We start from the raw sequence: 23,491 nt of genomic DNA, 5'->3' as shown, positions 1-23,491 counted from the left end.
GTATCCTGAGACTGTGACCCCTGGTTCTGAACTTCCCAACCACCGGGAACATCCTCCTTGTATCTCGTCTGTCTAGTCCTGTTAGAATTTTATATGTTTCGATGAGATCACCTCTCATTCTTCTAAACTCTAGTGAATATAGGCTTAGTCGACCCAATCTCTCCTCATAGATCAGTCCTGCCATCCCAGGAATCAGTCTGGTAAACCTTTGTTGCACTCCCTCCATGGCAAGGACATCCTTCCTCAAATAAGGAGACCAAAACTGCAGACAATACTCCAGATGTGGTCTCACCAAGGCCCTGTATAACTGCAGTAAGACATCCCTGCCCCTGTACTCAAATCCTCTTGCAATGATGGCCAACATACCATTCGCCTTCCTAACTGCTTGCTGCACCTGAATGCTCGCTTTCAGCGACTGGTGTACAAGGACACCCAGGTCTCGTTGCACCTCCCCTTTTCCCAATCTATCACCATTCAGATAATAATCTGTCTTTCTGTTTTTACAACCAAAGTGGATAACCTCACATTTATCCATGTTATACTGCATTTGCCATGTTCTTGCCCATTCACCCAACTTGTCTAAATCACATTGGAGCCTCTTTGCATCCTCCTCACAGCTCACATTCCACCCCAGCTTTGTGTTGTCTGCAAACTTGGAAATGTTACATTCCGTTCCCTCATCCAAATCATTGATATATATTGTGAATAGCTGGGGCCCAAGCACTGACCCCTGCGGTACGCCACTAGTCACTGCCTGCCAACCGGAAAAAGATCCGTTTATTCCTACTCTCTGTTTCCTGTCTGTCAACCAATTCTCAATCCATGCCAGTATATTCCCCCCAATCCCATGTGCTTTAATTTTGCACACTAACCTCTTGTGTGGGACCTTATCAAAATCCTTCTGAAAATCCAAATACACCACATCCACTGGTTCTCCCCTATCCTACTAGTTACATCCTCAAAAAACTCCAATAGATTTGTTAAGCATGATTTCTCTTTCATAAACCTATGCTGACTTTGTCGAATCCCGTTAATGCCCTCCAAGTGTTCTGTTGTCACATCTTTTATAATAGACTCTAGCATTTTCCCCACTACTGATGTTAGGCTAACTGGTCTGTAATTCCCTGTTTTTTCTCTCCCTCCTTTTTTAAATAATGGGGTTACATTTGCCACCCTCCAATCTGTAGGAACTGTTCCAGAGTCTATAGAATTTTGGAAGATGATCAGCAATGCATCCACTATTTCCAGGGCCACTTCCTTTAGTTCTCTGGGATGTAGATTATCAGATACTGGGGATTTGTCAGCCTTTAGCCCCATTAATTTCCCTAGCACTATTTTTTTACTAATTCTGATTTCCTTCAGTTCCTCCCTCTCACTAGACCCTTGGTTCCCTAACATTTCTGGGAGGTTATTTGTGTCCTCCTTTGTGAAGACAGAACCAAAGTATGTGTTTAATTGTTCTGCCATTTCTTTGTTCCCCATTATAATTTCCCCCATTTCTGACTCTAAGGAACCTACATTTGTCTTCAATGATCTTTTTCTCTTGACATATTTATAGAAGCTTTTACAGTCAGTTTTTATGTTCCCTGCTAGTTTCCTCTCATACTCTATTTTTCCCCTCTTAATCAATCTCTTTGTCCTCCTTTGCTGAATTCTAAACTGCTCCCAATCCTCAGGCTTGCTGCTTTTTCTGGCAATTTTATATGCCTCCTCTTTGGATCTAATACTATCCCTAATTTCTTTTGTAAGCCATGGTTGAGCCACCTTTCCTGTTTTATTTTTGCGCCAGACAGGAATGAATAATTGTTGTAATTCCTGCACACGTTCTTTAAATATTAGCCATTGCCTATCCACCGTCATCCCTTTTAGTAAAGTTCCCCAATCTATCATAGCCAACTCGCATCTCATACTTTCATAATTTCCATTATTTAGATTCAGGACCCTAGTTTCGGATTCAACTACTTCACTCTCCATCTTAATGAGGAATTCTATCATGTAATGGTCGCTCTTCCCTAAGGGACCCCGCACAACATGATTGTTAATTAATCCTTTCTCATTGCAAAATACCCAGTCTAGGATCGCCTGTTCTCTAGTTGGTTCCTCAATGTATTGGTCTAGAAAGCCCTCACGTGCACACTCCAGGAATTCCTCCCCCACAGTATTATTGCTAATTTGGTTTGACCAATCTATATATATATATTAAAGTCACCCATGATTATAGTTGTACCCTTCTTACATGCGTCTCTAATTTCTGTTTAATGCCCTCCCCTACATCTCCACTACTGTTTGGGGGCCTATAGACAACCCCCACCAACGTTTTCTGCCCCTTGGTGTTACTTAGCTCCACCCATACAGATTCCACATCGTGATTTTCCGAGCCAATATCCTTCCTCACTATTGCATTGATTTCCTCCTTTACTAACAACGCTACCCCACCTCCTTTCCTTTTTTGCCTGTCCTTCCTAAATATTGAATATCCCTGGATGTTCAGTTCCCATCTTTGGTCACCCTGCAGCCATGTCTCTGTAATCGCAACTATATCATAACTGTTAATATCTATCTGCGCTGTTAATTTATCTACCTTATTGCAAATGCTCCGCACATTTAGACACAATGCCTTTAGACTTGTCTTTTTAAGATTGCTAGTCATCTTAATTTTATTTTGCACTATGGCCCTATTTGTTTATCACCCTTGTTTTCTCTGCCTTCCACTATTGCTTCTTCCCTTTCTGTCTTTTGTTTCTATCCTTGTTTCCCCCTCCTCTGTCTCCCTGCTCAGGTTCCCATCCTCCTGCCATTCTAGTTTAAATCTTCCCCAACAGCACTAGAAAACACCGCACGAGGACATCGGTGCCGGACCTGTTTGGGTGTAACCTGTCCTGCTTGTACAGGTCCCACCTTCCCCAGAACTGGTCCCAATGTCCCAGGAATCTAAATTCCTCCCTCCTACACCATCCCTGCAGCCATGCATTCATCTGGTCTATTCTGTTCCTAGACTCACGAGCACTTGGCACTGGTAGTAATCCTAAGATCACTACCTTTGAGGTCCTGCTTTTTAATTTATCTCCTAACTCCTTAAATTCACCCTGCAGGACCTCATCCCTTTTTCTAACCTATGTCGTTGGCACCAATATGGACCACGACTACTGGCTGTTCACCCTCCGCCTCCAGAATGCCCTGCAGAACTTAAAGTAATCTGGGTTCACCTCATTCTTAACCTCTCCAGACTATAGACCTTTCTAGACTATAGAGCATAAAGTTCTTTCAGCTTTCTTCATAGCTCATCCCCTTTACACTTGGAATCATTCTATTTGCTTTTCTTTGCACCTTTTCCAATGCACATATACCCCCTTTGAAATGGGGCGACCAGAAATGAACATAGAATTCGAAATGAGGTCAGACCAGTGCATAAACCTCTGTAGGCTTATTTTGTACCATTCTGGTTTTGTGTCCCAACATTCTGGGGTTTCTTCTTGCTTTTTTTTAATTGCTTTTCTATTTTGTTTTGACACTGAAAGTAAGGAATCTAAAGCAAATTCATAGTTTGCTGAGTTAGTAATAACTGAAACGAACAGCTGGTGATTAAAAGCAACCGTTCAGATACATTTTTGTTTTCTTAAATGTTTATTACATTTTGCATACTTTGGAGCCCTGGAACATGTGCCCATGGTATTCTGCATGTTGAGTGCCTATTTTACACATCGACCCAGGAGGCACCAAACAAATCTCACTGGGATGAAGTTAAAATAAAATTGAAGGGATTTTGTCCCTGGTCAGTCTTGTTTCAGAATGACTTTGATAGGAGTTCTGAGAATAGGATTAGTATGTGAGTAAACATACTAGTAGAAGAAAATACCTTTATAAAGAGACGTATTGCCCTTTTTTATCCAAAAAAACCAACTTGCTGGTGTTTTAAACATTGCAATTAATAAAGATAAAAATTTGTATTTTGTTTTCAGATAAATAATATCACAATAAACCTTTTAAGGAAGGCTTAATAAATACATTTCGGGCAAGTGTGTTCTCTTTCCCCTCCTCAGTTTACTAGATATATTGCCAGCATCTCGAGCAGGTTTAAACCCAGTTAACTGGTGAATATTATTTGGTTCATCTAGTTGGTTCATTCCTAAACATAGAATCGTAGAATGGCACAAAAGGAGGCCATGTGGCTCATTGTTTCTGTGCAGGCTCCACATCGTAGCTATCTAGTCTGCTTTTTCCTGACAGCTCTTTAATATTTCTCTTCAAGTTTTTTGAAGCCACTTGGGAATGTCATGTTTTAATAATCCTTTTTTGTGAAAAAAAAATCTTTCAAGCTTCCCCTTTATGCTTCTAGTACTAATACTGGCTAGGAAAAAAGTACACTGCTATAAAATACTTCTAAAATCTGAGATTTAACACTTTTGAACGAGATTTATATATTAATGCATTTTTGTTTACTTTTTAAAATAAATTAATGTTGATAATAGAGTATATGGTCCAGCAGCCTACCTGTAGTTTGACACCTTAGAGACAACTCCCCTTTTTTGTTGCTTTATTCCTCATTATGTTTTTGCCCAGATTCTAAAACTGACATAAGCTCCCCCCAAAAAAATTTACAACTGATAAACAGCCCCGAATAAAGGTCACTGTTTCAAGGTGACTAAATTTATCAAACTCCTTTTTATTACATCGGATTTAGGATTTTTATTGGTGTTTTGGGATTATATTCTGCAATCCAGTTTGTTTTTTTGTTAAATGTTGCTTTTTGTTCACCATCACCCAAACTATCTCACTCTCCCCACCAAGTAGTATTTCTAAACATGAACAACTTTTCTTCCACACTTTTGCCCCCTAACATTGATGTCCAGTTTTCTTAGCTCACCCCTCATCCTTTCAAAATCTGCCTTTCTACATGAATGTTTCAGTTGTACTCATTCTCATTTCCATCATAAGCCTAACATTAAACTCCACAACATTGTGATCCCTGTTTCCTACATCACAACAGTGACTACACTTCAGAAAGTATTTTATTGGCTGTAAAGCGCTATGGGACATCCTGAAGTTGTGAAAAGCACAATATAAATGCAAGTTCTTTCTTTTCGTTCTGTTGCCAAGCTATTTTCTAACTCTGATCTGCTCTACCAAGTTTGGCTATTCCTTCAGAGTCCAATAGCACCCTTGCTTGCGTGTAACGTTCCAATATTTTCTCTAGGATTATGTTTTCACTTCTATTGCATCTGTTTATTGAATTCCCAACCTGAACCTGGTAAATTGAAGTTACTCATAACACCTTCCCTTGTTTGACTACGAAGCTCTTTGTTCTGTCCTGCCTCCTGGCCTGGTTGATAGCAGGCACTCTTGAGTTGGGAGAACTCATATTCTGGGGTTTCATTATACTGTGTGATTGATTAGAGGTGACCTGGTATCAATGAACATTAAGCCCATATAGACTGATGAGTTTGTTCACCTGGAGATAAATGATCTTTTGAGTATTGTTAAGTTGGCTCAGACAAAGTGTCACTGATGGACAGATGTTTCTGCTTTTATTAGGTAGCTGCTGCAACAGGACACACAGTGATATTGGTGGATCAAGCTGAAGATATCTTGAAGAAATCAATGAAGAAAATTGAAGACAGCGTTGGGCGCATAAGCAAGAAGAAGTTTATAGATAAGCCTGAGGTGATGCTTTTACATTAATGAATTTTGTAGAAGTTTGTATACTAGTTCAGCAAACTTTTTAATATGTATTGACAGTAGCCATTTCAATGAAAGCTTGCCAAACAGTATTCTTGTAAGCTTTGATAGTGGACCTCTATTGTCACTTGGGTATGAAATGAAAAAAAAGTTTACTCTGTATTTTATCCCGCAAAGAATCTAGCAGCAGAAAATTCCACAGGTCTGTGGGAACTGTATGATTGCCCATCAGATTTGAGTGAAGTAATTGGTCAATGGAAACTATGTGGCCATTAAATCTCAGCTGATCATTGGCCGTAACACAGTTACTAAGGGCTAGTCTTTTTATTCTTGGCCAGTCCCACTCCTAAAACAGGCCCTAGACTTTACGTTTTTTTTAACTATTGCTATTGCACCTTGGCCTCCACATCTTGGCTTTGCCTTTTCCTATCCATCATTTGGTCCCACAGTGATCACAGTCATTCTGAACTTTCTTATTAGATGATTGTGTTTCACTGATTTGTCTTGTCAAATCAGTACAATTTCCCACTAATGTGGAAAGCACACCCTATGCACTGGGAACATGTTGAATATTCAGTCTGTTTTGTTCTGTTGCTGACATCACTTCCCGTTTCAGTATCAGTCAAGCTTTTCAGAAGTCAGGAGTAAGTTTTTGTATGTAGTGTGTTTTGATAAACTGTAACAGATTTTTTAAGAACTGTTTTGGATAGTCTAAATAGTGATTAGAAACTAATGTTTTTCCCCCCTTTTGCAATTCCTCCCCTTTTCGTTTGATGGGATATGATTCACAGGCTTTGTTTGCTGAAATGGCCATGCTTCATGTGTTAGCCTTCACATTGAATGTTGATGGGTTATAAGTGGGCATCACAACTGAGCCTAATCCTGTCCTATCTCCATGTGCACGCATGTACACTTCAAATAAGGAACTGGAATCCTGGTGGAATTTTCCCCGCTTAACCCACGGCCACCAAGACCAGTGTTATTTTCCTTCTGCCACCCTGGTGGAAATCTGCTAACTCGGCACAACTGCGAATCATACACGGGGCCATTGCTAATCTTTACGGGTCAAAGCTATTTGGGAGACGTTTTAGAATCCTATTTTTTTTAAAAACTGTATGTGAAAATTGAGTGTTTACTGTTTAGTATCTGTCATCAACTCCTGTATGTTAAGTTAATAAATATGTCATGCAAACAGTTTGACCTATTGGCTTTAGGATATCCTTCTTAATTGTACTACTGTATTGGAAAGTTGATTATCAGAAGCCACTAATCTAAGAAAATGATTTGAAGTTATTAATTTACATTTCTGTTGGGGGACTGTACTGGCAGAAGCTCTCAACTGCACTATTAACTATTATTAATTTTCTCTGGAAATTTTCTCCCTTCCTGTCATCTCCTTCAAGGTCTAACTCCATGCTATGGGGTATGTTTCCATTTGCACCCTCTGTTATCTTGCCATAGTGCCCTTCTTCATGTGTAAGCCTTGATGGTGAATGCTGGCATGCTGTTTGACTATGGAGGACAAATCTCAGGGGCATTGAAGCAAATTATAGTGTCCCACTTACACTCTGGGTAAGATCTGCTATTTCAGCACAGACCAGGGATCGAACCTGCCATCTTCCTGGCTCCAAATGGGTCAGTGGCTGCACCATCAAGGTTGTGTACTACAACATTTCTTAAAAGTACAAATGTATTCTGCTGATTCTACACCATAATTTCTATATGTTGTACACTTGATGGTGTGTCTGTTATTCCATTTTCTAGTTTTATGTTTTATGCTGGTTAGAAGCAGCTTTTGGAGCAAATGTTGAGTGTTGATATGCCAACATAAAGGTACGGTCCAATATACCATAATTGAGAAACCTATACAGCCACTTTTCTAAACATGTACTGCCAGGGCGGCATCTAATCAGCAATTGTAATGCAAAAAGAAAGTAATTCTAAGGTGCCAACATCTCTTTATAGAATGTATGTGATTATGGAACTGATCAGGGACAACAAGGACTTGAATTTTTATAGCAACTTTTAATACAGAAAAATGTTCCATTGCACTTCAGAGATGTAAGGAAAACTGATGCCAAGCCAAAGAAGGAGATTTGGGAGGGGTGACTTTAAACTTGGTCAAAGAGGTTGTTTTAAGGAGGGCTTTAAAGGAGAAAAGGAAGGCAGAGGGGTTTAGGAGGGGAATTCCAGAGAGTTTGACCTAAGTGGCTGAGGCATGGCCGCCACTGGTGGAGTGAGGCGGGGAGGATGCTCAAGTCACTGGGGTGAGAGGGATGGAGTTTGATTCAGAGGGTCTGTAGCACTGGAGGAAGTTACAAAGATGAGTGGTGAGGCCATGGATGGATTTAAACACAAGGATGAGAATTTTAAATTTGAGGCATTTGGGACACAGGAGTCAATGTAGGTCACAGAGGACATGGGTGATCGGGACTTGATGTGGGATAGAGTACAGGGAGCAGGGTTTTGGATGAGCTGAAGTTTATGGAGGGTGGGACGCCAGTTTGGAAAGCACTGGAGCAATTGAGCCTGGACAAAGGCATGTATGAGGGTTTCAGCAGGAGATGGGCTGAGGTGGGGTGGAGGCAGGTGATGTTACTGAGGGAGAATTGGGACTCTTTGTGATGGAGAGGAAATGAGGTTGAAAGCTCAGCTCAGTATTGAATAGGATGCCAAAGCTGTGAACAGTCAAGTTCAGCTTGAGACAGTGGGCAGGGAGAGAGAAGGAATCAGTGGTGAGGGTACCTAAGTTTGTGGCAGGGGCTAAAGAACTATGGGCTCTAGCAAGGGCTATGTTTAACTGCAGCAAGTTAAGGCTCATCCAAGACTGGATGTTGGACATGGAAGCTGATAATGTAATGGATGGCTTGACAGTGGCGAGGTAGGGATGGGTGTTCTCAGCATACATGTAAATGCTAATCCCATGTCTGGGGCAGCATGCAGATATGGAAGATGGAGAACCCAAGGATGGATTCTTTGGGGGACTCCAGAGGTGACAGTGAAGGGTTGGAAAGAGAAGCCATTGGTAGAGATGCTCTGGCTACGAATCAATAGGTAAGAGTGGAACCAAGTGAAAGTAGTCCCACACAGCTGGGCATTGGAGGAGAGGTGTCGGAGGAGGATGGTGTGGTCAATGGCTTCGAAGGCTACACAGAGGTCAAGGAGAGATGAATCAGGCACAGATCTGGGAGGCAACAACACATTCAAGGACCTTGGGGAGGAAAGAGAAGTTGGAGATGCAGCAGTAAATGTGGCCTTGCCAGCATCCCTCACATCCCAAAAACAAATGAAAAAACAACTTGATCTGTTTTCCTTTTCTTCTCCCTATGCACCTCAATGTATGTGTCCAAAATCGGGATCTTTCTGTGTTCAAAATGATGGATGTGAACTTTCATCCTACTGTGGCGCAATATCTGGGGTACCAATGTATTAAGCTAATCATAAATCAGATTCCTTTTTTATTAAGTCTGTTAGGACTCCTTATTACAGTGCTCCATGTGTGGAATTGAGTGGTAATTGCTGTGACTGTCTCGCCTACTTATTAGACTATATTTTTTCTTTTGATCTAAAACTTCAAAGCTTGAATTTAGGCAAATCAGGCTTTTTGGAACAGCCAGGATTAAACTTTAGAACTTCTGCTGTAGATTGCAGTCTAACCCCAGTTTTTTCTTTAACAACCACAGCTAAGTTGGAAAAGGAGTTATTGTAATATCTGGTTTGTAGCCATTCAGATGTGTCTCTGTAGACTGGCATGAGGATAGTCTGTTTAAACTGATGTTAAACACTGTCCTTGGTGGAAGTGGTTGAATTCCATCTGTTTCTGTTGGCTCTTGAAACTGTTACAGGAGAAAGAATGCCTTGAGTATTTTCAGAATAAAATACTCCTCCCTCTGTACAACTTTTTTTAAAACTGAGGGACAAGTCTCCAGCCTCTAAGCAGATAACTTCAGTTTAGTAACTGATTTTCCTACCTGTGCAGTCTCGTTACTTTAGGTTCCCTATTTGTGCCTGGAGCTACTCTGATAACATGGTTATGGGGACATCCAGGAATTGCTTCGTTCACGTATATTTAGGACTGATTACAGGCACTTGTGCTGGGAAAGTTAGTACCAGGATGGCATTTCCGCATCATCATCCAGACCCGTCTGAACAGCTAATTTCAGTGTAAGTGAGTGGAAGTATGCCAGGATGTACATGGGCTGCCCCAATAACATACATCATCAGAGCACCTCTGGGTGGAAGTGAGTATATGGGAGAATGTTCATGGGTGGGGAAATGAGTTCCTAAATTTCTCAATTTAAAATATATAATAGCTGAAGTATTTAAAACCTTCCAGGATTTCTTTTGAGTCTAGAAATGTTCATGGTTATATATAATTAATAATAACTGTGGCATGGAAACAACCACTCTATTCTCAATTTAAGCTGCTTTGACAAGTTGCAAATTGTCAATGCATCGTCATAATGGTTTAACTTTGCAGTGCCATTTTAGAATGTAGCAATGGGTAACCTATTTTAATAATCATTCACTGTACATTGTCACAGGGTTGCTGACAAAATTGTGACTGAACATAAGTGGGAAGGACAACTGGATCTTGTTGTTCATTACTGCTCTCTTCCAACACTGTAGGCTGGTGCAGAATTCGTGCAGCAGACGCTTCAGAGAATCAGTACCTGTACAGATGCTGCTTCTGTAGTGCACAGCACGGACCTAGTCGTGGAGGCTATTGTGGAAAATGTTAATGTTAAACAGGAACTTTTTAAAAAACTGGATAAGTTTGCTTCGGAGTAAGTATTTGAATTATATTTTATTCTCCCAGTGAAATAAAGAAAGAAAGACTTGCATTTATATCACGCCTTTCAGGACGTCCCAAAGCGCTTTACAGCCAATTAAGTACTTTCTTGAAGTGTAGTCACTTTTGTAATGTGGGAAACGCAGCAGCCAATTTTCACATAGCAACGTCCCACAAACAGCCAATGATATAAATGACCAGATAATCTTTTTTTAGTGGTGTTAGTTGAGGGATAAATACTGGTCACGACCCTGGGAGAACTCCCCTGCTCTTCTTTGAATAGTGCCATGGAATCTTTTACATCCACCTGAGAGGGCAGACGGGCCTCAATTTAACTTCTCATCCGAAAGACGGTATCTCCGATAGTGCAGCACTCCTTCAGTACTGCACTGGAGTGTAAGCCTAGACTATGTACTCAAATCTCTCACTTAACAATACTGGTTCTTTTTTGAATAACTGATGTATTTTGCTAAATAAATACTGATGGATCCACAAAGAATATTGGAAAAGGGCCTTTCCAGTATGCCATTTTTGTTCATTAGTGAACTGATCATAACTTCAAGTTGTAGGATGTTTCCTCAATATTTTTCAAATAAGCTCATTATTGTTATACAATAAGGCTATGCTGATAATTCTCAGGTCAGTAATTCTTGATTCTTTGTAAGTGCAGATACTGTGTTCATCACTGAGGGAAGAGGGGAAAAACTAAAATGTAATTTTTCAAAGTGAAATTGACACATTGGATTTTATGATGGCTGAATTGGTACATTGTGGAAATGGTGGTACAGCTTTTTAGTAATCGGGGAACCTAGTGAATTTATAGAGATACTGGAATCGATTAAATCTACAGCAATAATTATTTTGGTTCTTGGAAGTATTTACTCTTACCCTTCCATCATTGTTAAGACCAGGGGTTTTAAAATGTAGTTTTAATGGAAAATGAAAAGCAGTAAGCTTCCTTACAAGTATTTTGGTGTTTTGAAGGCGTAACTTTGTTTTCTTTGTTACCCTGATAGGAGTACTATTTTCGTGAGCAATACTTCATCACTGCCAATCACAGAAATAGCAAATGCTACAACCAGACAGGACCGGTTTGGTGGGCTCCATTTTTTCAACCCTGTACCCTTGATGAAGCTAGTGGAGGTTTGTTTTCATAGTTTTCTATTATCTGCAGAGACAAATGGAAAGGGTAAAAAAACTATTCCTAGCTATCTTTTATTAAATTGAATCAGAGAGTCATTAGTCTGTGTTTTAATCAGAATATCAAAGCTAATGCTTTACCAATGTCAATTGTGTTCTGTAGAATATTCTGAATATTTAGTTTATTAAAGCTCAGATGACTGAGGAGAGAACCTCTGCTATTTAAGACTCCCTCATACATCCTAGAGGTGTGGTATCAAAAGCTCTTAATCTTTCCCCAAATATATAGCATGGATGCTTGTGATAACTACTTTTTGTTTAAAAATTGGCTCTGAGGATTGGTTTAAATATCCACTGCATTTTCCTTCTTCCCTTCCTCTCGTTTCCCAAAATAAAGAGTGTGAAATGCAGAACACCTAGCTAACACAAGTTGTTCTGTAATGAAGTTCGGAGCTGTTTGTTTAAAGTTTCAGTTTATCCCAGAGACTTGGATAATTCATTCACCCTTTTCTTGCTTGCTCCATTTTCCTTGCTTCTCTTTTTTTATCCTTCCTCTGCCCATTCTGCACTGCCTTGTTTAGCTACCTCCATTTCTTGCATCCTATTTCTGTTTCTAATCACCCTCCAGGAAAGTTGGAGAGTACAGAGCTCCACTCTGGGATAAGGGACTTAACCAGCCATATTAACACTTGTGAAACTAAGTGCAGTTGAAATTAAGAGCTGTTAAAGAGTGTTACTCAGTTTTTAAAACAATATTACTTTGGCATGTTCAGTTTTGTTTTGCACTGTAAATAGCCTCAAGTTTAATTGCTTTATTGCAAAAGTTTTTGTATAAATTAAATCTAGAAAAAGTTTGGGATGCAGTTCCTTGAATGGGTATTTTGTTGTTAATGGGTTTATTCTTGTTAATGTTGCATTTTTTATTTTTAAAAAAATCTTTATGAACAGGTGGTTCAGACTCCAATGACCAGCCAGCAGACATTTGAAGCACTAATGAATTTCAGCAAAACTTTGGGGAAAAAACCTGTGGCTTGTAAGGTAAGTTACTGCCTGCACTAGTTACCTTTTTCTTCACAATGAGCTCTAGGTACTGCAGTGGTTTAGAGACTGGTATATCACCTCTGGGACCTGGTTTCAAATCCAGCCCAGCCTGATGGGATGAAAGTTTCCTCTGTCTACTGGCTTTAAGGGTTAAATGCAAAATCAGTTTGGGCAGTCTCAACTTAATTCCTAGTCCACATAGGTCCATGGTACAAAACTATCCCTAAATTGTCAGTGTTGCCTCAGATGCCACAGCATGACCTATTTGGGTTCTATGTGCTGTACTGGCCACCATACCACTAGAGAGATTGCTGCTGAGAGAGTGTAGCTTAGGGTAGCAATGATGATGCCAGGTCTTGTCAACCTTGTTTATGAAGAAAGGTTAAAGTTAACACATATAAGGTTGTGTTAATTCTATCCATATGGATTCTATCTTAAATAGGAAGGGAAATGATACAATTCTCAGTGTGCATTACAGGCTACTAAATAGTGGATATGAGAAAGTGAGATCTGAGATAGTTCTGAAAAATATGCAACTGGGCAATAATGGGTTAATTTAACTATCCCAAAATAAATTGGAATAAAAGTAATGCATGTGATCATAGAGGAACACTTATTAGAATATATCCAGGACGACTTCCTAGATCATTATGTTTCTAGTCAAACAAGAAAAGAAGATTCCCTAATTTGGTTCTGGGAAATGAAGTGGGACGAGTAATTGATGTGAGAGTAGGAAAGCAATTGGGAAATAACGACCACAACATAGTTAGATTCAATGTAACAATAGAAAAGGATAGTAGTCAAAGATAACAGTGCTGGCCTGGAAAATGGTGAAGTTTTTAGTGAGCTAAGAAGGGATCTGGTCCAATTTAACTGGGCAGAAAAGTTAGCAAACAGGTTGACGGACTAGCAGTGGGAAATTTTCAAATATGAGATGGATAGAGTATAAAATAGGTAAAATATTCCTGTAAGGCAAAAAGAGGATACATTAAGGAATAGAGTTCTGTGAATAAATAGATTAAAACTAAACTGAAACTTAAAAGGGAAGCATGTATAACATTTAAGGCCATCAATACTAACAAATAATTATGAAGAATATAGCAAGTGTAGAGGGGAGGAGAAAAGAGAGATTAGAAGGACTAAAAAGAAATATGAAAAAAAGGCTATAGAAAATATAAACAGAAATAGGGCTTTTATAAGCTTGCCAAAGGCTGATCCGCTACTGTTAGTTTTACGCCCTGCCGAAGTTGAAAATTCAAGATAAAATTGGTGAGCACTTAAAAATGAATGGGTTGAAAATTGTACGGGTTGTACAACAGGTGGACGATCCGCTGTACCAGATTACTGCCCAGGCGGTGAAGGTAAAAATAATCCCAATAGTGTATATGGATGAGAAGGGTCCTTTGGCCTATTTTAAGAAAGGCCCTACAGTTCTCCCATTATTTCATCTAGCTGTATCTTGAATTAATCCAGGGTATTCGCCTCCACTACCCTATCAAGAATTCTGGTCCATATGTCATTCACTCTGTATGACAAGCTTCCTGACAATATCAGTCCTAAATTTGTCTTTTACTAGTTTGAGCCTGTGTTCCCTTATCCCACTCATGGTTTAGTTTGCAGTAATTTTCCAGACTTATCCTTTCTATTTACTACCTCGTATATGTCTATAAGTTCACCTCTCACTCATCTCCTTTCAAGGCTGAAAGGCCTCAGTTTCTCTGGTCATCCTCTGACACTATACATCAGCCTCATGGCTCTTCTTTGAACTGCCTCTGGGGCTTGAATGTCTCCTTTATGTCTCACTGGCAAGAACAAGGTACAGTACTCAAAATATGGTTTAACCAGAGCACTGTACACTTTGAGCATGATGTCCTCTAACTTTTTAAAATTATATAGTTCCATTTGTATATAATTCCAAGTGTAGAACGCAGACTTTTTACTTGCTTATGAAATAAATTCTGCATTTGATAATTCTTGGTTGAGTATTTAGTTTTATGCAATGTATAATTTAAAAATGAATTTATCATTTTATTTACTGAGACCCTTATAAGCATGAAGGGAGCTTTATTACTGATTCAGGATTTTATTTAACTTGCTCTTTCCCCATAGGATACCCCTGGATTTATTGTGAACCGTCTTCTGGTGCCGTACTTGATGGAAGCCGTCCGGCTACATGAGAGAGGTAATTAAAATTTAAGCCATGCAAGATTTTTAAAAACTAGGTATTGGAAAGATATGTTTCAAATGACATTCGATTTCCCAAAATGAGAAGAGCATTCTCTATTTTTCTCTTCCATAGCAAGAACTTTGTATGTTTTAATTTAGCACAGGTGGCAAAATGTTACATGCTGTGTAACTAACATCTGTCAAAGCTTGCTTGCCCCTCACCAGGCTAGCGGGTAGTGACTTCAAAGCACAATTAAACCAGAAATGAGTCCTTGTACAAAGGATTGCACAAGATCCTCAATTTTTGTAAGAATCCATTTGGCTTTAGAACCTCATTAGAGGTGTTGAGCTATCTCTAATTTTGTGACCCTTCAAGATTGCTTATAACGATTTATATTTTCTGCTCTCCCTACTCCACTTCCAAAGCAAACCCTCTGCCCTCATGTTTCTGCAGTTAAAACTAACACTTCTATGGCAGTGATGCATAGGGCAATAAAAGGTTAGCCCTGTTTTCAGATATTTCATTAGACTGGCTCAACAAAAACTTAGTGAAGGTGTTTTTTTATAGAGTTTGATTTCGGTCTCCAGTATTGTTGATGCTTAAACTTTGGCAAGAAGGAAAACGGAATTGCAGCTATTCTTGCCACTGTGATAGAAACAGATTGGTTTTATAGAACTTTGCTATAATTTCCGTGCCCTTCCTAGAGGGTGAAGTGGATTTCCTTTTGAACTATCTGTAGTTTGATTTTATATTGAAAGTAAAAAGCACCACTGTTGAGTTTATTTCTTTGCTCCACCCCAGCAGTTTAAAAAGAAATCAATATGCAACAGGGCTGTCAGTCAAATCCTGACTTGGGTGAGTGAGTTTTTTGCCAGAGTAAAGCTTCAACTGGAATGCACGTGATCTAGGGAGGGGGAGACTTCATGAGACTTGAGTTGAGGCAGAGAATACTTCGGAAAGATTGTCTGAAGGAAAGGAGATAAAATGAAAAACAAATTTGCCAGATGATAAGGGAAAATTTCAGCTTGACCATCGAACTGAGGAAAAACTGGCTGGAAGAATGGTTCTTAGTTGTTGTTACATGCAATGAAGAGATTTGAGATCAAATAAATAAAAGATGGTTGGGGAAGGAGGGAGTTAAATGTTTGTTAGGGACTGTCTTAGTTTTAGATGGCTATACAGGATAAGCTAATTTATAATATCTATGTACAGTACTGATGGTATACACACTGCATTATGGCTTGTGTAAATTGAGGGGAGAGGAGATAGAAAGAAAGAGATTATCACTACCTCCCACTTTCAAAATGTATCGAGAAGCTCTATAGAGTATAAAGCTCCGGTTAGACCGCATCTGGAGTATTGCGTTCAGTTCATAGCACCGCACCTCAAGAACGATACATTGGCCTTGGAGGGGGCACAGCGCAGATTCACCAGAATGATACCGGGGCTAAAAGGATTAAATTATGAGGACAGCCTGCACAGACTATTCTCTTGAGTATAGAAGATTAAGGGGTGATCTAATTGAGGTGTTTATGACGATTAAAGGAATTTTTAGGTAGATAGAGAGAAACTATTTCCTCTGGTAGGGGAGTCCAGAACCAGGGGGCATAACCTTAAAATTAGAGCTAGGCTGTTCAGGAATGATATTAGGAATCACTTCTCACACAAAGGGTAGTGGTAATCTGGAACTCTCCCCAAAAAGCTGTTAAGGCTGGAGGTCAATTAAAAATTTTGCTGGGCCAGATGCCCATGAATGTTATACCAGTGAAATGTGTTTTTTCAGTCATTAGATGATTAAGTGCTGAGTTAAAATGTTTTAATAAAGGGGTTGCTGTCTCCAGAGATAAATCGGATGTTATTCCTAACACAAAGATAAACCCCAGGCTTCTCTTGGGTTGAGCCTCAAGTGAAATAAACATATGTGGTGCTGTACTATTTTATTTAGAGTGCTGATAATCAGGTCCCATTTGCCTTTGATATTCTGTTGCTGGGCATTTGTGAGAGATCAAAGTAGCAATTGGGTTGTAATCAGCAGTAACTCTGACCTTGATACTCTTTTACCTCACTGTAGAAAATAGTAGAGAGCATGAAACTGCAAAGCTTTGACCAAAATAATGCATCCTTAATGGATCCAGAATATTCTGTGTCTTGTTCTGCTTTATTTTCTGAGTTAATATGATTGAGCTTTTTGTGCCTACAAAGATGCAACAGAGCAATCTTTCCGTTGGCATGCTTTGAGTAAAAATCTGATGAATTTTATATATCGCTCTTTCTGCTTGGTACCTTTTAACTGTGCTTGGTATCTTTTTACTGTACACTCCCTTAAGTATCAGTTTATTGGGTTTATTTTACTTCAAAATATAGAGACTATTTTGATGTTTTTCCAAGGTCATGGATCAAAGGAAGACATCGACATGGCAATGAAGCTGGGTGCAGGATATCCTATGGGTCCTTTTGAATTATTGGATTATGTTGGACTTGACACCAGCAAGTTTATTATTGATGGTACGTAGAGTGAAGTCTTTCTTTACTAATGTAGCCTTTGCCTGTAATTGATGTAATTTAGCTATTTATATATAAAAAAAAGATTCCTCCAATGGAGTTTAACCTCTGCACAACTATGGTTCGTGATTTTGTCAAGGCCACACTTAGCCTCTGCCTGACTTTAGTTAGTGATGTGATTGACTGGTGAAGTGCTGGAGGGTGGTGATAGGCACCCTTAGTACCAGCCGGATGAGAAGAGGGACAATGAGATAGAAGAGGGGTGCAAGCCATAGTCAGGCAGTCAAATGATTGGGGAAGACATTGAGAGGAGGGCGAGGCCAAAGTGTGGAAGGATTAGCCAGCACAACACAAGGCACCGGAACTATCGCCAAATGTAGATCACTGAACAGACCTGTCATGGCCGAACCTTTCAAACTGATCGAACCTGCTGCTCCTTCACCAATCACCTTCCGGGTGTGCCTGTATGTTTGAAAGTTCAGCAAAATTAAGGGACAGACCTCCCGCCTGCACAGGTGGCTACTGTTTCTAACCCTGAACCAGTCTTGAACCACTTGAGGGAGGTGCTCGACATGCCCACCCAAGAGGACTTTGAGGCAATGTGATGGCTGACGACCAGGTGGTTAACAGCAAGCTGCTATCTGACTCTGATCAGTTTTATAGATGCAGTGACAGAGGGTGACTATGAACATGGCTAACCTGTAGTCAAGCCAACAGCCAGGTTAAAAAACATGGAGACCACACCTCTTCCTGCATTGTGGTAATCACAGTACATCATGAACTGGCTATCTTTGTCAACCTTGTATTGAGAGGCGAGCCCTAAAGGGGGAAAAAATGGGGGTGGGGGGGGAGGACTGCTTTCATATTTTACAGTTTGATTTTTTTTTTTGTTTGATAAAAACTTGTTTAGTTGTACTGGTTTCTCTTAAATGAAAAATGATACATTTTGTCCAAAAATTAAAGGCCCTTTTTTGTATTAAAGTTTATTTGAATAGTGAACAAGCTAAATCTTGTGCTAATACGGTATCCTCTCTGAAGCACGTCGCTTTATTGAAGATATCATGTTCCAACCACTAAGTATAATGCTTATTGTAATGTGCTATGGAAACTGACCAAAAATCCTGATGTAATGAAAACCTGATGTAATGAGTCACTTTTACGGCCACGCCTGTTGTTAGAAACGGGTTCGACTGCACTCGGTTTTGGTGTGAGTACGTATGTAAGGAAGCTCAATGCCTGAACTTTGGAAGGATCCCAAATTATCCAGTCTGCTCATATTCAGTCTTGACAGCACATTGGTGGTGATGCTCATATATCTGCATATAATTTCCCAGTCCCATTTTTGATCTCTATGTAACATAAGTATGGTTAAATGCAAGTTTGATTGTAAATAACCTGTTCATTGCCTAAACTATTGTGCGTAAGTGTGTGATGATCCTAGTGTGTCTTTATAATGTATTTTAATCTTTCTTACAAATAGTATTAACGGTTCATTTGCAGCATTAAATGGAGCATTTTAAAATTAGGGGAATAGGTTGGAACACTGTGCTTTCACCTGTTTTACTTGGTTTTTTGAGTATCAAATGTTTTGTTCCTGAATTCTTGGTCAACTCACCAACTGCTGCTGAGAAGATAAACATTCAAGTGACCTTTTCCCTAGTCTGGCTCCATTGCTACAACCACGTGATATGCAGCAGCCTGAATAGGATTGCAGTTTTTCTTCCCCAGCTGTGTGAAGGCACGTGGGTTCCCCTTGAAGTAACCCCATACCAGAATGGCGGTGATTACAAGCTCAGCAGCAAGCGGGAGCAAACCTTTCTTCTTCGTTGCCTTGGCATGACATTTTTATGCTTCCAAGCACTGTGTACCTCTAAATCACCTCTTGTAGGACCTCTACTGCTGATCTAAAATGATATTCATACTTTTAAAATCTGATGCACAGGGTGTACCATCGTGTAAGGATTTATAACCTGTGTATGTATCTTGTGCAATGTTTTGCTGGTCTGATTTTAAAAGTCACGAGGGTGACATGTATTCTAGTTTTTATGGTAACAAACTGTTGTCAATTAAATAATTAATTACAATCAGTATTAAACTGATCTGGATACAGTTGAAGTTGCTATTGCTTTTAAAGATCTTAACTTGAAATCCTCCAAATGTTATTCCTGGAATAATTCTATTACAATAAACGTACAGTGCTGAAGGAGTGACCAGTAGGTGGTGCTATGGTAGTGCATGAATCCTTTTCAAAAAGTAAAATCCCTGTGGGCGTGTTCTACATTTGCACTCATCAGGCCTTCTATATCCTGGAACGTTAGTCAATTTAAAGTTGGTAGGTTATGAATACTAGATAATATGGCAACCTAGTACTCAATGACTATAATATCAACCTTGGGGAAAGGTCTTAATTTCTATTGAAGACAGCATATTGAACCACTTTTTAGAAAAGGACTTGGTTTTATTAATGAAGGTGGTTGTGGGCTAAGCTTCCTGCCAATTAAGCATCAGTTGCAGCCTACTGCTCAATAGTTAACCTGACATTAGATGATATCTTAAGTACTGAATCTTGACTTAACTTTTGCACTTTTTAATTTATTTTCCAAGTGAGCCCAATATATATAGGTGAAGATCCCATTCAGGGTGGGACCATTTCCATTTCTCTCCTCTTAGTGCTGACTCTTGTTGGGCTTTGGTTGCACTGGTTCTGGCTTTCGGGGCTTGGGTGGCTCCAGATTGGCTTCCAGGCTAGTCTGATGTGCAAGCCCCTACTGCATTGAAAAAGATCCTTTCCAGGATGCTCACACCCCTCTGTCCATAACATTGTTCACCTGGAGCAGCTGAGAAGGGAGTGACCCAAAGTTCTCCTTAGAGCAGAGAAGGTTAAGAGGAGATTTGATAGAAGTGTTCAAAATCATGAGGGGTTTAGATAAAGTAAATAAAGAGAAACCGTTGCTATTGGCGAAAGGGTTGAGAACCAGAGAACAGAGATTTAAGGTGATTGGTAAAAGAACCAAAGGCGACATGAGGAAAAACTTTTTTACGCAACGAGTAGTTATGATCTGGAATGCGCTGCCTGAAAGGGTGGTGGAAGCAGATTCAATCGTGGCTTTCAAAAAGGAATTGGATAAGTACTTGAAGGAAAAAAATTTGCAGGGCTACGGGGAAAGAGCGAGGGAATGGGACTAACTTTATTGCTCTTACAAAGAGCTGGCACGGGCTTGATGGGCCAAATGGCCTTCTGTGCTGTAACCGCTCTATGATTTCCAGGGATAACAAATTCAACAGTATTTTATAATAGTTAACAATTTTCAGACAGATTTGGAGGAGGGAGAGATAATTTGAACACAAGTACTCTCACTAGACTTTCCTGACCCTTTTAAACATTGTAGTTGCATAAAGCAATGTGGTGACAAAGTTACATGCATCTGAGGGGTGGGATATGGGATCATGTTCATGATTCCCACGTGGTGACTTAACCTCTCTGTGGTGATTGAAAATCAAGGGACAGTAATCAAAGCCGCACTCTCCCCTCAACTATTTGCATTTATATAGCGTCTTTAACATGGAAAAATGAATCAGAAGCAAATACAACAGGCCACAGAAGAAACTGGACACCTGGGAGTAGATCATTTCCTTGTGTCATGAAGAAAGCTGGGAGCATGTGGTGCTTGTTAATGCTACATAGATTAAAATCCTAATACTGTAAACTGTTAAACAGTATTCTGACCAAACAGTTGAAACCCCTGAAATGTTGCCCTGAAATGTTGAAATGCTGATTTATGACAGATACCCGCATCTGCCACCGATTACAACATTGCTTCAACTGACAACTGTGGAACAGATTCTGGTATATATACACGCCATATTGCTCAGCAGTCTCCTTGGCATCTTGTTCCAGAATGATATCCTGTTTTGGGGGAGGGGGTGATATATATTTTGTTCATGTCATAATGAAGTAACTTGGAATTATGGCTGTGGATTTGTGTAAATTGACCACTGTGAGCGCTAATTGGAATTGTGTCCTGCTGTCATGGTGCTAACTGGCTTACAGCCATCATTGAACAAATCAAGAAAACCACGTTCATGTCAGATGAATTTTAATGTAAAGTGGGGAAGTAACCCGATGGGTTAAAAGTGAATTGTGTCTTGATGTACTTTTTACATCCTGATTCAGTCTGTTAGTGAATCTTGCACAGACCAGAACAACTTTCAAGAATTGCTTGTGTTTTTTGGCTTCCCTCAACTACACAAAAAGGAAGTGTTTTTATACCATGAGCTTTCATTGACCACAGCCATTTTTCTTCTTAGGATGGCATAAGATGGATCCAGACAACCCTCTGTTTACCTCCAGCGCTCTGTTAAATAAACTGGTGGATGAAGGAAAGCTGGGTAAAAAGACTGGTGAAGGCTTCTACAAGTATTCCTAGTAGGCGAGGTGTCTTGCTGCTGCACTTTTTCTACACTAAATCATGCAAGCTGTCAGACTGTTGTCTCTGTGCTTAATGCTCTTGCATTTACTTGGTACAGTACACTGTAATATTTGTACAATGTAATATTTTCAAAATATTAATATGGCTGCAAACTGAATAATGCTGACCCAGCCTGGTGTAGATTGAGGTATGTAATCTTTTAAACCACGGTTTTTAATTTGTTAAATTAATTGCTTCAATGCATAGAGGTGCCTTAAAAATTATTATACACACAAAGAAATCTTTGTTCTTCCTATTGATGCACTTGAAATGTCCTTGGGCATTGAATTTGTAAGATCTTTTTTCACTTTTCAATTTATCAATAAAATGCCACTTGAATTGCATAATTCAGATCCCATTTATATTTATTTTGTATTATTTATATTTACTTTGTATGTTGCCTAGTCCCTATGCATGATGTGGAGATGATGGTGATGGACTGGGGTTGACAATTGTAAACAATTTTACAACACCAAGTTATAGTCCAACAATTTTATTTGAAATTCACAAGCTTTCGGAGGCTTCCTCCTTCCTCAGGTGAATTCACCTGAGGAAGGAGGAAGCCTCCGAAAGCTTGCGAATTTCAAATAAAATTGTTGGACTATAACTTGATGTTGTAAAATTGTTTACAATAGTCCCTATGCATCATTTAATTCCTAAGTGACAGAAAAAACGTATGACAGATAACCCTCCAGCTTCCTTTCTCCATGACATCCGTCTCTTTAAACACCTCTCCTCTGTCCCCTCCACCCTCTGCTCCAACCACAAGTGTGAGGGGCTCATGCACTTCTTTGTCACTAAGATTGAGACCATCTGTTCTGCCGCCTCTGCTAATTTGTTCTCATTCCTTTGCCCACCAAGCCAAGCCTCACTCCAGGCTCCCCCAGTCTTAGTTCTGAACCCCCGTTTCTCTCTAGTTTCTCTCCCATCTCCCATTATGCCCTCTCAGCTCAGTGCTTGCTTGATTCCATTTATACTAATCCAGTCCTAGTCAGAGCATCTCCAGCAATGGCTTCTTTTCTCCGGGACCCCCGCCCTCCATGGTCGCGATCTCCCCCCGCCCCAGATCTTACCTCTGGCCCGATTTCCAGTCTTCAATCTGGCGAGCTGCCTGTTCGGCACCCTGCAGCTCACCTGGCGAATTTAAATGAGGTTGGTGCTTCTAAATTACGTACGCCACTTCGTTGGTCTTTTCCCCCTAGGTTCAGTACACTCAAATCAGCCGCATTGGGTTGTACTTAGTGTCACTGTCCGCCACAAGTGCAAAGTTAGTCATCTTTCCTTTAATGAACACTTTTCTATCATGTTCTATTCCAGGCTATTGCAGTATTATTTCTGATCTCTCCTCTCATGACAAAAAGACTCTTAACAGAAAACCTATTTTGAAACACTGAAGCCACCTCTCATTAGTTGCTGTGAACCTGTTGTAATAATGGACCAGAATTTACTGTCAAAATAACAGTGAGACTAATGGCGCTCACTGTTATTTATGCACAAATCGGACAGCAACTTCAGGTGAGGGAAGATGCGCAGTTAAACTTGAAAATCCTAAAGTTGCTGTCCGAGAGGTTCCGCTCCACCATCAGTGTCACGAAAACGGCATCTCACTGTCTGACTCACCATTGAAATACATTGAATGGCTTGAAGTTCCTGTATTTGCATGGTAGATACGAACTAAACCCGCCACAGACAGTTAGATCTTGT

At 39.8% G+C, this 23,491-nt stretch overlaps 1 protein-coding gene across 1 annotated transcript in view; it reads left to right on the top strand.

Moving 5' to 3' along the window:
* Positions 1–22,134, top strand: part of hadh (hydroxyacyl-CoA dehydrogenase) — a 32,911-nt gene extending 10,777 nt beyond the window's left edge. Inside the window, exons 2-8 of the mRNA XM_067994434.1 lie at positions 5,533–5,661; positions 10,306–10,463; positions 11,485–11,611; positions 12,557–12,646; positions 14,759–14,831; positions 17,205–17,321; positions 21,627–22,134. Of these exons, the coding sequence (XP_067850535.1) occupies positions 5,533–5,661; positions 10,306–10,463; positions 11,485–11,611; positions 12,557–12,646; positions 14,759–14,831; positions 17,205–17,321; positions 21,627–21,745 (813 nt within the window). The 3' untranslated portion in view covers positions 21,746–22,134. The remainder of the gene's footprint in view (positions 1–5,532; positions 5,662–10,305; positions 10,464–11,484; positions 11,612–12,556; positions 12,647–14,758; positions 14,832–17,204; positions 17,322–21,626) is intronic.
* Positions 22,135–23,491: the final 1,357 nt, after the last annotated feature.

Source organism: Heptranchias perlo, chromosome 1, assembly GCF_035084215.1.
Source record: "Heptranchias perlo isolate sHepPer1 chromosome 1, sHepPer1.hap1, whole genome shotgun sequence".
Lineage (NCBI taxonomy): Eukaryota > Metazoa > Chordata > Chondrichthyes > Hexanchiformes > Hexanchidae > Heptranchias > Heptranchias perlo.
The sequence above is the reverse complement of the archived record's forward strand: the minus strand, read 5'-3'. Positions and strand labels throughout refer to the sequence as shown.